We start from the raw sequence: 16,924 nt of genomic DNA, 5'->3' as shown, positions 1-16,924 counted from the left end.
TGTCATCGTTGTTTCATATAAAAGTTAAAATCGCTTTTAATGGTTGGAAATAATTAATTTTCTCTAGAAAATTGAACTTGTCGTGGCATAAAGTAAGACAAAAGAGAGTGTTGTAAATGTGATGTCATTTCCTGTAAGGTTTTCCCACAAACCATTGCAAGAAATCCGCAAAATGGCAGAACACATATTTAACCGAGGCTTCTTTACAAGATTTCAAAGTTGAAAAATGTCACGTGGTGCTATTTTATCAGAAAGAAATGATAAATAAGTCTATGGAAGTAATCAACACAAGTGTACCCAAGGCAGAAATAAACCTACTGAATATCGTACAATTTGTTCGTGCCTAACAGATCCACTTACTGTCACTTTTAGCGACTTTGGCACTCATTCTATTTGCATCTGTATGCAACAGTTCACAGTAATCCGAATCTGTATCGTTTTCACACCTTGCGTTCACTTCTTTTTGAAGAGACCGAAATTTGGCAAGATCAGCTGCGAAGTCACCATCATAATTCCGGACCTTTTCCCAGAATGTGTTGTTGAAATAGCCATAAAACTCAATATCTAGCGAGGACATCTCTTTGATCATTTCGGCCATTCTCGGAGTAATAGGGGGTTGGTAGGTCGAGTGAGCTTTCATTCGAACGTAGACAATATCATCAAAGTCCCAACACATAAGTTTCTTTAGGAGTATCAGAGATTCATCGTAGTATTCCGTTAGCATTACTAAATCAAGTTCTTTGTCCAACTGTTGTATTTCTGAGCTCAATGTTGTCGGGTTGCCCGATGACAGCAGTCGAAATCTGGTCACATATGCCTTGAATCCCGTATTCGGATTACTGTTGTGCAAAATGAATGTGTCGTATTTTTCGATGAGGTAATCTTCAAGCGGGTTTAAGGCGTTCGCGTAAAATTTGTCCTTCCCGCTGAAGTAGAAGGAGGATTTGAGACGCGTGTATGGGGATCTGATTATTGTTACGTATTTAGCATGTTTAACGACTTCTTCCATCGCAGGTCGGTTGTAGAATATATGACTGGCCATTATGTTGTAACCAGGGAAACCATTGCAGTGGTATTCTTCTATAATATAATGTTTACCAGTGTCGTCTTCCTGTATAAGGGAGTTTCGTCCAGGATCAACAGCTGCTACAAGGTCATGTTTTAAACCATACCTGTAGATAATAGTTGACATTGTACTTCCGCCAGTTTTCGCTGTTTTGATGAAAACTATATTATTTTGGACCTGGCATGTTGACATAAAGGATTTGTTACCATCTGTATAACCAATGTCTACTTTCTCTTCATCGTTGACAATAAACTGATTTATGTACACTTTTTGTATTTCACTAGTACTCTCGTTCATATTGATACCATCATCCACGGTGCTCTCCCTGTGAGAAAAAAATAGACATTTATACTCATACTAAGTGAGGTTATCACTAATTATAATTTCTTTAAAGGTGATTCAAAATGCTCACATTCACTATCGCTAATTTGCTAGACGACATGTTTGTGAAATGCATTCTGGTTTTAAAACTTTTCAAAAGCGTCTGCAAACACCTTAAAATGACCCTTTTTCAGTCACTTCCCTTCGGATTTACTTCGAGAGTTTTCGGGTATTTCCGGTCCCACCTAGACCACGGGATTTTATGACGTCATAAAGAGACATGGATAGCACGTAGCCTATGGCGAGCGTAGTCACTAGGTGAACAAAACTCAACAGCATTGTGAAAAAATACATTGCTAGTGGTTGTAACAGACATCAGTAAACAAAAACTACAGTCTACATGTCTTATTAACCAACATTTACCGATATTTACTCACACTTTCTGACTAATTGGCAGTGTCTGTAGGTATAAATGCTAAAATATGATCTCCCCATATTATGGCAAAATAAATCAAAACGGCTAGACTACAGTGTAGATATACATAAACACTTGTAATGTCGCTCGCGTGTTTCAATTTATTTATCTGATTTTTTTTTATTATTTGCCGAGGAGAAGCATTACAATATCTTCGATAGGCATGGCGTCGACAGCATATTATAGCCCACTATACTCGACTATACTCACTGATGTCGCCTTTTGAACGGCGCATTTAGCAACAAAGTAAACATATTTATCTTGAATAAATATACTAGCTATTAGATTGCCATATCATCAGCAATAAAATTGTAAAGAATTGAGGAAATTTCGTGAGTTTAGTGTTGTCATTTACATGACTTTAGCAACTCGTCTGGAAGAAAACTTGTATGGTTTCCCTTGTTGCGATATCACTTAATTTAATGCAACAAGCCTATTTAATATTCATTAGAAGAATTCTGTAACGAATCATGGTATTCGAAGTGTACAGTTTAGGAAACCAACAAATCAAATATCGCGATGTGTTCATGATATCAAATACGATTGGACAATATTGACGTCGGCAATCAAGGTCGTGACCCCAGCACATGGTTATGAGCAAATCGAATCAATTAGTGTATTATGGGACCAACAAATATATTGTGGCACATGTCCCGATACGCCTTCTTGAAGTTTCCCATTGGTATTCTAATAGCTAGTATATTTATTCGAGATGAAATATGTTTACTTTGTTGTTAAATGCACTGTTCAAAAGGCGACGCGAGTACGATTGGGCTAAAATATGCCGTCCTTGGCCCGGGGATGCCGTCAAACGTCACCACGGTATCGTAATGCTTCTTGTCGGCAAATAATAAAAAATCATAAATAAAAGTCAATGAGTGTGAAACACGCGACATTACAAGTGTTTATATATATATCTAGTCTGGCCGTTTTTGATTTATTTTGCCATAATATGGGGAGATCATATTTTAGCATTTATACCAACAGACACTGCCAATTAGTCAGAAAGTGTGAGTAAATATCGGTAAATGTTGGTTAATAAGACATGTAGACTGTAGTTTTTGTTTACTGATGTCTGTTACAACCACTAGCAATGTATTTTTTCACAATGCTGTTGAGTTTTGTTCACCTAGTGACTACGCTCGCCATAGGCTACGTGCTATCCATGTCTCTTTATGACGTCATAAAATCCCGTGGTCTAGGTGGGACCGGAAATACCCGAAAACTCTCGAAGTAAATCCGAAGGGAAGTGACTGAAAAAGGGTCATTTTAAGGTGTTTGCAGACGCTTTTGAAAAGTTTTAAAACCAGAATGCATTTCACAAACATGTCGTCTAGCAAATTAGCGATAGTGAATGTGAGCATTTTGAATCACCTTTAAGGCAGAATTAATGTGCACTTCGGAGAAGAATTTTACTAAAAAATCGAAGTAATTAAAATCTCTCTCATGTTGACTCTTACTTATTTTCCTTTTGCAATAATAAAAGAAATGGTGGTGGTGGTGTTTGTTTGTTTGTTTGTTTGTTTGTTTGTTTTTTTGGGGGGGAAGCTACCCGTCTTTTTTTTTTAAGGAAATCGACAATTTGTTATTTTCCGATAGATTTAAAAACAGTATTTGGCGGCCATATTGGATTCTAAAATGGCAAAATTTTGAGACGCCTATTTTATTTCATGTGACAAAAGTTTAAATGGTTTATTTTCGAGGTGCATTTCACATTAAAGTGCAGTTCTGAAGCAGATTAATTTCTTTAAAGAGCAAAAGTCGTCCAATTTACGCACGCGCACCTTGGGGTCCCACGCTACCAGATCCTGGTCAGTAACTAGGGGCAGGAATGTTTCTGTGTACTTGGCTTTGAAAGTGTGGCTTTTTCCCCCAAGTGAACTCTATCGAAAATCAGTGTAGTGGTTGGAACTTGGGATTGGCAAGAACTTACATCGTGTTTGTCAACAACTAAAATGTGCTTTATCTGCACATGCGCATTGGACGACCACTGAACTTTAAAAAAAAAACTGAACAGCTTTTTATGGCATACCGCCACGCAATTATCCACATTTCTCATATCCACCTGAAAACTCAATTATATATAATTATACATATACATATACATGTACATGTACATATACATATACAAATGCATGGCAACGTTTTAAGTAATGAGTTGGGCCATGACAGAACACAGTAAAACAGAATTATGGAGAACTGTTTTATTATTTTGCGGACGTCATCTTTATGCAAATTTGAAATATACGAGTCGCATGTGCACATGTACACAGTTCAGTCTTCCGTAAGTACATATATACTAAGTCCATATGTCATGCAAATAATTCATAGGATTATGGCGTCAAGTGTTCACAATTTGACCGGATTTTCCCCATCAGCTTTAACACTAGAAGTCTATTTTGAGACCATATGTTTCACGGTGTATCATTTATCAATAAGGTATCCGTAATAGTATTCGTTGTACACATTTTACTACGTTTAAGGGTTACAGTGAGAGTTGTTTGTTGCATTGTAGAGTACATGTACTACCAAACAAGAGATACTATAGAGTTTCAAATGCGGAACAATGTTTCTACATCTTACAACATGTTTTTTGTTGCCAATTACATAGACACTGATAGTGCACACACACACACACACACATACACACACACACACACACATACACACAATATTATATTTGATCTGACTGTCAACACAAACCCTAACAGTGTTGTGTTTTAATCATCCTTGTCTCACAGTGATGTCGAGGTGTGTTCACAGTGGTATAAAATGTATCATTTTATATGTTTGTGTGCCATCAGTTTGTTTCCAGTAATTCCTAATAAACGTTGTGTGAGACATAAAAAATATCGTATTGCGTAATTGAAACGCTATTGTCTCTTTAGTCTTGAGGTAAGTGTATTATTGATTCTCATTACATGAATGTATATATACTAGTAGCCTATACTTGGGCAGGTTAGCTAAGACTGACAGACGATTCATTTGGTTATACTTCCCACAAACAATATATACTTACATCGAAAATTGACTGTGAAAATAACCCGATACATACACTTTTAGCATAAATAAAACTATCACTAAGAATAGCAGTAACTTGAGTAACAACTTGGGACATCTGCAGAGAGGTCCTGTCGATGAAATAAAACATGACAGATGGTTTACAATGTGCGTATTGTAGGATAAACGGAGATATGCATATTATAGCAAAGTAAAGTGTGTGACGTGTGTATGTGTGTGGGAGGGGTACATGTGTGTGAGTGTGAGTGTGTGCGTCTAGGCATGGATGTGTGTCTGTGTGTATGTTTGCCTTAAAGTTGTGTTTGATTGTTTGTGTGTGTGTGTTTTGTTTGTTTGTTTGTATGTATGTATGTATGTATGTATGTATGTATGTATGTATGTATGTATGTATGTATGTGTATGTATGTATGTATGAATGTTTGTTTGTTTGTTTGTTTGTTTGTTTGTTTGTGTGTGTATGTGTTTGATGGTGGTGGAGATGGCGGTGGTGGTGGTGGTGGTGATGATGATGATGATGATGATGATGATGATGATGATGATGATGATGATCACGATGCCAATTTTGACGGCCGCAACGTTGGTCGTTGAAAAAAAATGATTGTCGTGGTTGAATGTGGTATAGTACTTGCTTGCTTTATGTAATAGACAAAAGTTTATAAACCAAGTGCTTAATTAGAGAGAAATTCTACTTAACTTACCAACATGATTAGAATTTGGTGTCCCTTCTTTAGGTTTTACCCATAAAATATTTTCATCCATCTTTTAAATCTGTAAAAATGCAAAATTGAAAAATCAAGAACATCGAAGGTGGAAAATGAGAAATTTGAAACTAAAAAGTTGATTACAGCCTGGGTCAATCTGATTAAAATCTGGTGTGATGAAGGCGACCAGATGTCTTTATTTACCTCTATATTTCCAGCGTTTTGTGTCGTTTGTTTTGTTCCAGGTGATCGCCGCCTTCGGGAACAGAACAAACTACACCCAGGGATGGAAAAAGAGGTAAATACAGACATCTAGCCCCTTAAGGCTTTCACCACATCAGATTTTAATCAGATTGAGCCTGGACGTACTATACTGCATGAATAGTTCATTGACATGTACACTCGCTGGAAATGTAGCGAATATAGATCGAACAGACACTTTAACTCGTATCTCCTTAGACTACATGAAGAAATAAATTATGAACGACATAATATTAACAAAAATTAAATTTTTAGAGTGATATTTGATTTTTGTAGAATTGGCTTTATAAAACAGAAAGAAATACCTTTCGAACTGAAAGAAATGTGTTGTTACATCGTCGATATCTCCACTAAAAAAGAATCAATTCTATTCAAGATTTCGGAATGTATTATTAAATTTGTAATTAATGTATATTTGATTATACCTGTCAGGTTGTTAGTTGGCGTTATATGCAAGAGATTATGCTTGTTACCTGATCTTTACTTGTATCCATAAGCTTCCATGTATTTATTCATTTTTGCCACCAACATATCTTTATCTTTTTATTTACATAAATTGTAATTTTGTTGCTATTGTGAAACTTGTACCCGCCCAAATTCGTCTTAATTATTTGCATGTCTGGTCCATGGACCTTGATTAGTACATAGGGAACTATTTCCAATTCCATGACCCTCACCAGAAATGTCCTTTCTGTTGCTTTCAAAGTTTGTGTATATATGTTTCTTCTCTGGTGGAATACATTTCAATTCAATTCAATTTAATTCAATTCAGTTCAATTCAGTTCGATATGTTAAACACACCTTCTATATCCTATTACATCAAATACAGCTATGACTGTTTGAGGTTCAACCTATGGTACTTGACCAAAATGGTACAAAACAGATGCTAGAATTTGTGAAAGGCAGTAACAATGGTACTTGATGTGACAGTAACTCGTAAAATAAAGTGTCAACAAAATAAAGGTTCAAGTAGAGCAAGCATGAACAATATAAACGAAGGACATTGGCTAGTGAAAATTGTACTTAAAAATGAATATTACATCTACAAAGAATTATTAAGAAAAAAGATGAACAGAAACCTTTAACGTTTTAAACAGAAAAGTAAAAGAGTTGAATTACCTGCTAGATTTTTATACGTATTCTGTTTCCACGATCAGGACAAATCGCACATTGACTGCTTGGGTTGATCAAATATCACATTTCCCTTCTAATTTAGGATTGCTTTCGTTGACAATAAAGGGCGTGACGTATCCAGCTGTTGTTAACTGACTTGCAACAAAAGACAACTTATTGATCGATTGATCCTGGTCAAATAGAAATCAAATATAGTGTAAACATAGAAAATTATTTCCTTTTTACAAAGTATCGTGATTTGTCTCACAGGATTCTTCGATTAATATTTTAATCGTGAAGATGTACTTAGAAAATAATGTTAATCCGATGAGTTCTTGATGAAAAATCTACATATACACCCGAAAATAATGCGACATTCATGATTGTTTTCTGCTATTAATAAAGTATCGGATGTGCTCTCATGAAAGACATATGTTCATGAGACAATATTATATACTTCTTTTGTTTTCATGCAAATTTCACTATAAGCTGTTGCCTTAGCTATATTAATACATATATTTTACATATATGGTGGCCGATCGCCATAAGTTAAACGCATTGTTACAAATATGCACATATATTGGCTACAACAGTGATAAAGCTATTTTTCTGCTGCAATCTTCATATCGATTAAAAGCATACAATTACAAAAACTATCGATATGAATATTATGAATAATCATGGCCAGCTAATGCCATGTTTCAGTTCGTCAAAGTATATCATTCTATCAACTGCATTGATTTCAGAATGTATGCATTTTATGAAAAAATTTAGATTTTGGTTATTTTCCCATTTGTTGGTGATTTTTAGCTTTTCGGGAAATCTGGTTCTATGTTCACATTTGAATTCGTTGCTATATATTCTGTGGTTAGAATACATATACGTAAAAACCAGGCACAGGGTCCTCTTCACTGATCGTTGGACAGCTGATCAGTGATAGAATTAGGCAAGTCTTCTTTTTCATATTTTGTGTTGAAGTCACATAAAAGGTTGAACAATTTGATACCCACGTCTACTGATGCACTGACTGGGGGGGGGGGGGGGGGGGGAGAAGAGTCTTAATATCGGGCATGATCTTACGTTATTGTAAAAAAGTCGTTTTGAAAAAAATTAAAAATGTGACAAATATGAGTCATTGTGAAAAAATGAGATGTTCCCTAATCTCAACAGGTGGCGTCTTCTACTGCAGCTGATGTGTTCTATATTATGTTCATGTTTTGTTAAACTAAAAGACAACATAGTACATACGTATTTGGTGCCAGCTTTTCAAACACATGTTGTGGTCTATCACCATACATGACTTACAGCTGTGTCAAGCTAAGCGTAACATTTGCTCTTTCAATGTTTAGCTAGGCAACATCTATCGATAAAACATAAAGAAACCATTGTCGTCAACAAGTTCGTTTCTTTCGTTTTCATAACTAATGTACCTCGTTTTCTGTTTTATCATTTCTACAAATGGGACATGTCTTCTTTTGCAGAACAGTGTTTGTGTACCGGGTTTCTATATGCAGAATTTGTGCACTAATTCTATGGTTTATCTGTGTTGTGGATTTTTTTATTGCTTCTAAATATTTTTTTTTTTAAATTAATGTTCGTTTCAACTTGTCTACATGTACGTAATTTATTCTTAATGTTGTTTTTTCTTTGTATAATTCACTGTAACAATTTCTGGTGTATTTTTTTACGTCAAAATGGAAGCCAGCATGACATTAACATTTTTATGTTTTAACATCTGCATTTCATGATATCGACATGGTGGCACGTAAGTTCATTTTATTCATTCAGACAAAATGTATCGAGGAATTGTACTCATTCAATCTGATATATCTTAAAAGTGTTGTATTTGTCATTTCTGAATAGTTTCTGCGTTGTTGTTTTAAATAAAGCCGTTGAAACGGGTTGTATATGCATGTATTAAAATGTGACCTTTCACATGTCGATATTAATGAAAACCTTTCCCACACTCTTTACGTAGAAATGTTTTTATTGTTTTATTATTTTTAATATTCAAGCAAGCTGGAAGCTATGAAAAAAAAGAAAGGTTTGACTTGACGAGTTCGACCGTTGAACAACTGTTAGCAACGCGAACCTTGCATCTATGCCATGTTAATAGTATCTGCTCGAATACTCCTGTCATGTCAGTGTGGGACGTTGTAACTTGTATATGTACACGACCTTATGGTAATGAAGCATGACCAGTAATATTGACCTTTGACATGAGTGATGGTCACCTGATTACTAAACAAACATTTGCGTGACCTACTTTTGAATTGAAAATGGCAGGCTGTTTGAAGTTATCTCTTTGCAGACTTTTGTCATTCCAGGTTTACAGAGCTCGCTGTGCAGCAGCACGTGTGATACTAATAAGACGCCGGATATCAGTCGAAACACAAGTGGTGCGGGACGGCGCACAAGTAAACGTCATTTTCAAAAATGGTTTGCTGATCGACGCTAGTCACATGTTCGATTGGCACGGTAAGGACTCATGACGCCCCCTGACATGCCTTGCTGCTCAAAGTCCGGACGATTTGAGTGTGGTTCTCTGATCACAAGATCTATAAGTTGACAGACTTGTTCAGCTAATAGTCACTTTTAGTTAACTACGCCGCTCATATCAAAATCTGATGTATAGGGCGGTTTGCTGTTTGGTTTGGTCTTGGTGCATTAAACAACTGGCTGATGACATAAAACGTCAGATAAACAGAAAGGTAGCTAAGTCACAGATTTGTATGACTGATCAACCTTTCACTAAATCGCATGTGTACAAAACTTTAGTGTAAAGTAGACTGTAATGACGTCATCGGTCCAGGCTTATCAGACTGCCCTAGAAGTTATACTTTAAAATCGAACAAAACATCTATTGTGAGACGTTGGCCTACATAACACCAATAAATCTTTTTTAATTCATTGAGTTTTGTTTTCCATCAACATGTCTGTCTAGGTTACTCGGGTACCGCCCGACTAACCAACAGAACGTCTTTAGCCTATTGTTGAACAAATATATCTGTCTCTGTCTGTTTGCCTGGTTGTCTGGCTGACTGTTTATCGCTCTTCAATTGGTGTACTAACAAAAAATTAAATATATGTGTCTGTTTCTCTCTGTCTCTATCGGTCTGTCTCTTGCGCACACTGTCTTTGTGTATATCTATGTCTGTCTTTGTCTCTATGTCCGTGTTTTTGTCTATGTCTATGTCTATGTCTCTGTCTCTGTCTCTCAGTCTGTCTGTCTCTCTCTAATTAATTCTTTCTCTTTCTCTTTTTCTCACTCACATTATGCTCCGGAACTATTTCATCATATACACGTTATACAATATACACTGTATTGTATGTCTTCCAGACAAACCAACCGTATGGGGCTTGCAGGAATACTTCCATATACTCCGAGCAGAAGTACATCTCACTGATGGTCGATTTATTGACTTTGAGAAGCTACAGTTAGGTGAACAAAATGAAAGGATGATCTTTCTTCTCAACTGCCAAAACAACATTTCCAAACGGTTTTACGATTTAATTAACCTCAAATCAAGAGAACCTCTTGTTATCAGCATTTTTCTGAGTTCACTCGGAAGGACATCGGTTGGAATTCGACATGAACTTCGTAGTCTTGACTCCCAAGAGTTACTAAGCAGTATGGGTGTAAAAGGTGTGTTTGCTAGCAGCGAGACTCGACGTCCGCAACCCCATCTAGAATGGTACATACGGAAGTATGAACCTCTAGTGAAGGGACCAGAGCCTGTAGTGATACATCCACATCGTGATAAACCTAGGAATGGCACCTATACATACAAAACAACTGTTGTCCCCAGTGCTATAGATCTCCAAAAACACATGTCATATATTGGCTATATCAAATCTTGTTTTGACTGTGCATACCTCGGTGTAGAGTCTGGAGCTGTCAAGAATTTCTGTGGTGACTTCGCAAAGTATCGATTAAAGAGGGTGTCATCATTGTATCTATCTGAAGCTGATTTACATGATGAACTTGATGTAGAAATGTGGGAAGATCATCAACATGCAGATACACTAAAATTTATTATCACCAAGAGAGGTGGTGAAATTTTCCACTGTACTTTCCAGTTTTATATGTGATAATCTGGTGTTCAAAACAAATGAACATGGATATACTAATTAACTAATAGTTGATGTTGTATTGTATATCAAGACCCTGTGCGATACTTACATGACAGTTCACTTTTCAAGTCAAATAACCTCATATAAAGTTATATGAGTTGATTTGTCGGAGACAAATTTGAGTTCTGATTATTGTGTTTTGCCCTTTGGAAAGGTGAAAGGATACCTTGCGAGTTCACTAACACAGGAAAAAGAAACTAAGATATTAAATGAAATAAAATGCGTTTGTTTGATTCTTTTTCACTTATCAGTACTGAGTCGGCATTGATTCAAACTTAGATGGAAATGACGAACTGGTCTTGCTAGAAAACTTCCGTTAAACGTATTGTCCACTGCTAGTATTATAAGACTTATAGAATAACACTAGCAACATTTACCGAAAGTTCTCGTTATATATATATATATATATATATATATATATATATATATATATATATATATATATATATATATATATATATATATATATATATATATATATTTGTTTATATGTACATGTGTGTATGTGTTGGTATCCATGTGAATGTGGATGTAATGTGCTGTGTGTGCGCGCGCGCGCGCGCGCGTGTGTGTGTGTGTGTGTGTGTGTGTGAATGTGAGCGCACGCTCATGCGTGCGTGTGTATTTATAGTTAAACTCGCTTAAACTTGCTAAAGTATATGGCTTTCTTAAATGTTATTTCCAATTGCATTAATTTTGGAAATCATGGCTAGGTTGCACCTACCAGTACAAAAATGTAGCTATACATAGGAAAGATTGTTTTATGTACATTGCGATCTATGCCTTCCAGGGTGAATATCTGTTTTGAATTGTCTTAGAAAATCAAGAGATAACTAGTTATTGTTTAAAGACTGTGACTCTATACATTGTCCTTTCTATGTTGATGATTATTTGAGCTTTACAATATATATGACATAAACACCATCTGATACAATTGAATGTAATGATGCCAATACAGCTGACAATTCCTTGAAATTCGAGTTTTGATTCGTTCTTTTGTTACATCCAGAAAAGTAGACATATGTCACTCTTCAACTGAAATAACTTGATGTAGAAATGTGGGAAGATCAACAACATGCAGATACACTAATATTTATTATCAACAAGAGAGGTGGTGAAATTTTCCATTGTATTTTTCAGCTTTATATGTGATCGTTTGGATTTAAACAAAAAGTGTACACGTGGCTTTAGATAAACACATTATCTGCGTGTATATACTATATGTTATGGATTATTGTGTACAAGCTGTTAAATTTTACATAGCGTTGACCTATCGATCTGTCTTCAAGTCAACGATACTCATCAGAATCTCCCATGTGGTAGGGGTACTCGGATAAATTTAGACAGGGGTGTGTCACTCAGCCTAATTGTTTTAAACATAGACTCATTTTACTGTTTTGGTCATGTGGGAGCTCTCCATGTCACGACCCATGGGCTCTCAGATTAGTCCGTTATAGCATTTGTAATCCATTTGTTCTTTCTTGTTGATGAAAGATGTGACATTTGATTTATTTATTAACAAACGTCAATGACCAAAGGTATATAGATGACACGAATCGATCACTTCGCTGAATTCTAATCATCTTAAATAATCTCAAATAAATGGGAGGGAATAGGTTGATTTTTTTCAATATCAAAGTTGAAGTTCCTATTATACTTTTAGATTGCAGACTTTGAATATAAGCAAGTTTGGATATCAGTAGGGGCAACCATAGAGCAAAAGGTTTAATCATGAATCTATTGGGACCATGACACCTGGGAGTAATACATATGCTATATATCGTGTTTTCATGTATTTTGTTTATCAGCTTGCTGGAGTGGACTTTGTGCCTGTGAGATGTCGATAAATAAATAAATATAAAGCCACGACCTTGTTCGTGTCATACTCACTCCCAGATGAAGGTGGCTGTCAGTTGACGAAATATTGGAAGTCACTACTATTTAAGAGCACCCGGTCCTTTGATTGAACAAACACAAACTTTGCATCAATACCGCATACATACATGTACTTGCTCGAGGGCCGGGGCTCAGCATTGTTATGTTTTGACATCTGTATTTGATGTCGATATGGTGGTACGTAAGTTCATTTCATTCATTCAGAAAAAATGTGGCGAGAAATTGTACTCCTTCAATCTTAACTTGCTATCATAAAGTGTTGTATTTGCCATTTCTGAATGGTTTCTGCGTTGTTGTTTTAAATAAAGCCGCTGAACGGTAACTTGAAATGGGCTGTATATGCATGTATTAAAATGTAACCTTTCACATCTTGAAAACCTTTCCCATACTATTTAAATAGAAATATTTTTGTTGTTTTATTATTTTTAATATTCAGACTTTCAATAAGAAAGCTGGAAGCTATGAAAGAATGAAGGGTTTGACGGGTTTGACCATTGAACAACTGTTAGCAACACGAACCTTACATCTATGCCATATAAATAGCATCTGCACCTGTGAGACGGTGTATCTTTAATGACCTTGTGGTAATAAAGTGTGACCGGTTATGTTATGTTATGTTATGTTATGTTATGTTACGTTACGTTACGTTATGTTATGTTATGTTATGTTAAGTAATGTTAATTATGTTATGTTATGTTATGTTATGTTATGTTATGTTATGTTATGTTATGTTATGTTATGTTATGTTATTTGTTTATTAAGGCGTACTATGTGGACTTAACGAATTATACAATACTTAAATAAAATTTACAAAGAAAAGGAGCCACATCCACCCCTCTGGTTTATAGTACACCAGTAATATTGACCTTTGACATGAGTGATGTCACCTGATTGCTGAACCAATGTTTGCGTGACCTACTTTTGAATTGAAAATGGCAGGCTGTTTGAAGTTATCCCTTTGCAGACTTTTGTCATTCCAGGTTTACAGAGCTCGCTGTATAGCAGCACCTGTGATACTAATAAGACGCCGGATATCGGTTGAAACACAAGTGGTGAGGAACGGTGCACAAGTAAACGTCATTTTTAAAAACGGTTTGCTGATCGACGCTAGTCACATGTTCGATTGGCACGGTAAGGACTCATGATGCCCTATGACATGCCTAGCAGCCCACAGTCCGGCCGATTTAAGTGTGGTTCTCTGATCACAACGTCTATAAATGGACAGATTTGTTCAGCTAGAGGTCATTTTTCTTTAACTAAGCCGCTCAGATTAAAATCTGAATGATGTTTAGGACCGCTTGCTGTTTGCCTGTAAGTGTTTATGTGGTGCATCCAACAACTAGCTGACATAAAAAGTCACATAACCCGAAAGGTAGCTAAGTCACAGATTTCTATCACTGCTCAACCCTTCACTAAATAAATCGCATGTGGACTTTAGTGTAGAAGTAGACTAATGACGTCATCGGTCCGGGCTTATCAGACTGCCCGAAACGTTGTACATTGTACTTTAAAATCGAACAAAACATCTATTGTGAGACGTTGACCTACATAACACCAATACATCTTCTTTAAATGATTGAGGGTTTTTTTCCACATGTCTCTCTAGGTTACTCGGGCACTAATGCCATGCCCAACTAACCAGCAGAACGTCTTTAGTCTATTTTTGAACAAATATATCTGTCGTCTCTGTCTGTTTGCCTGGTTGTCTGGCTAGTTGTTTATCGCACTCCAATTGGTGTACTATAACAAAAAAATTAAATTTATATGTCTGTTTCTCTCTGTATCTGTCGGTCTGTCTCTTGCGCACACTCTGTACGTCTTTGTGTATCTCTATGTCTGTCTTTTTTCTATGTCTGTCTGTTTTTGTCTCTGTCTCTGTCTCTGTCTCCCAGTCTGTCTCTCTCTAATTAATTCTTTCTCTTTCTCTTTTTCTCACTCACATTATGCTAATATACACTGTATTTGTATGTCTTCCAGACAAACCAACCGTGTGGGGCTTGCAGGAATACTTCCATATACTCCGAGGAGAAATACTTCTCACTGATGGTCGATTTATTGACATTGAGAAGCTACAGTTAGGTAAACAACGTGAAAGGATGATCTTTATTCTCAACTGCCAAAACAATGTTTCCAGACGGTTTTACGATGTAATTAACCTCAGATCAAGAGAGCCTCTTGTTTCCAGCATTTTTCTGAGTTCACTTGGAAGGACATCGTTTGGAATTCGACATGAACTTCGTAGTCTTGACTCCCAAGAGTTACTAACCAGTATGGATGTAAAGAGTGTGTTTGCTAGCACCGAGACTCGACGTCCACAACCCCATCCAGAGTGGTACATACAGAAGTTTGAACCTCTAGTGAAGGGACCAACGCCTGTAGTGATACATCCACATCGTGATAAACCTAGGAATGGCACCTATACATACAAAACAACTGTTGTCCCCAGTGATATAGATCTCCAAAAACACATGTCATATATTGGCTATATCAAATCTTGTTTCGACTGTGCATACCTCGGTGTAGAGTCTGGAGCTGTCGAGAATTTCTGCGGTGACTTCGCAAAGTATCGAGTAAAGAGGGTGTCATCATTGTATCTATCTGAAGCTGATTTACACGATGAACTTGATGTAGAAATGTGGGAAGATAAACGACATGCAGATACACTAAAATTTATTATCAACAAGAGAGGTGGAGAAATTTTCCATTGTACTTTCCAGTTTTATATGTGATAATCTGGTGTTCAAAACAAATGAACATGGATATACTAATTAACTAATAGTTGATGCTGTATTGTATATTAAGAACGCATGCGGTACTTACATGACTAAGTTCACTTTTCAAGTCACTCAACTGAGATAACCTCATATAAAGTTATATGAGCTGATTTGTTAGAGACAAAATTTGCGTTTTGACTTGATTACTGTGTTGCTCCATTTGGAAAGGTGAAATGATACCTTGCGAATTCACTAATACAATAAAAAGAAACTAAGATATTAAATGAAATAAAATACGTTGGTTTCATTCTATTTCACTAGTCTTATCAGTATGAGCCAGTATTGATTTAAACTTTAGAAGGAACTTTCGTATTTGACTTGCTAGAAACTTTTGTTAAACATATTGTTGACCGAAAGTTCTCGTTATATGTGTGTGTGTGTATGTGTGTGTGTATGTATGTGTGTGTATGTATGTATGTATGTATGTGTGTGTATGTGTATGTATGTATGTATGTATGTGTGTGTGTGTGTGTATGTGTGTGTGTGTGTAGCAATGTGTGTGTGGATGTATACAAGAATTGTTTTTGTACATTGGGATCTATGCCTTCCCAGTTGAATTCAAGAAACAGATTTGTAATTTTCTTGGAAAATCTAGCAATAACTAAAGTCTGTGAATGCAAATGTGACTGTGATTTCCAGAAAACTCAATTTGATAATTTGATATATTGTCCTCTCTATTTTGAGGCGTATTTGAGCTTTGCAATATTTGAGCTTTACAATATGTATGACATAAACACCATCTGATACAAGTGAATGCAAAGATGGCAATGCAACTGACAATTCCGTGAAATTCTCGTTTTGACCCATTGTTTTGTTACATCCAGAAAAGTAAACACATGTTTATTTTAACGACTATTATCAAACTGATATGATAAAAAAACACGTTGGACAAAATTACCACAGGTATGATGATATGATGTTAGGTAAGAACATACATGTATACACGCACGCACGCACGCTCGCACATGCACATACATACATACATACATAAATACATACATACATACATACATACATACATACATACATATATACCTACATACCTACCTACAAACATACATACATACATACATACATACATACATACATACATACATACATACATACATACATACATACATACATACCTACCTACCTACCTACCTACCTACCTACATACATA

At 36.0% G+C, this 16,924-nt stretch overlaps 1 protein-coding gene across 1 annotated transcript; it reads right to left on the bottom strand.

Moving 5' to 3' along the window:
- Positions 1-343: 343 nt before the first annotated feature.
- LOC144445869 (galactosylceramide sulfotransferase-like) lies at positions 344-7,042 on the bottom strand. The gene is made up of 4 exons (XM_078135511.1): positions 6,965-7,042; positions 5,582-5,651; positions 4,882-4,993; positions 344-1,391 (listed from the first exon to the last, which is right to left on the bottom strand). Exons 2-4 carry the CDS (start codon positions 5,640-5,642, stop codon positions 344-346), a joined length of 1,221 nt encoding a protein of 406 aa, XP_077991637.1. The 5' UTR covers positions 5,643-5,651; positions 6,965-7,042.
- Positions 7,043-16,924: the final 9,882 nt, after the last annotated feature.

The sequence above is a fragment of the Glandiceps talaboti genome, chromosome 14 (assembly GCF_964340395.1).
Source record: "Glandiceps talaboti chromosome 14, keGlaTala1.1, whole genome shotgun sequence".
Classification (NCBI taxonomy): Eukaryota; Metazoa; Hemichordata; class Enteropneusta; family Spengelidae; genus Glandiceps; species Glandiceps talaboti.
This window is presented reverse-complemented; position numbering and strand designations above follow the sequence as displayed.

Coding starts and splice junctions, on each gene's coding strand:
- LOC144445869 (XM_078135511.1), bottom strand. CDS start 5,642: ATGGATGAAAATATTTTATGGGTAAAACCTAAAGAAGGGACACCAAAT. Junction 4,994..5,581: donor ACCAAATTCTAATCATGTTG/GTAAGTTAAGTA, acceptor TTTCATCGACAG/GACCTCTCTGCAGATGTCCC. Junction 1,392..4,881: donor TTTCACAGTCAATTTTCGAT/GTAAGTATATAT, acceptor TTTTTCTCACAG/GGAGAGCACCGTGGATGATG.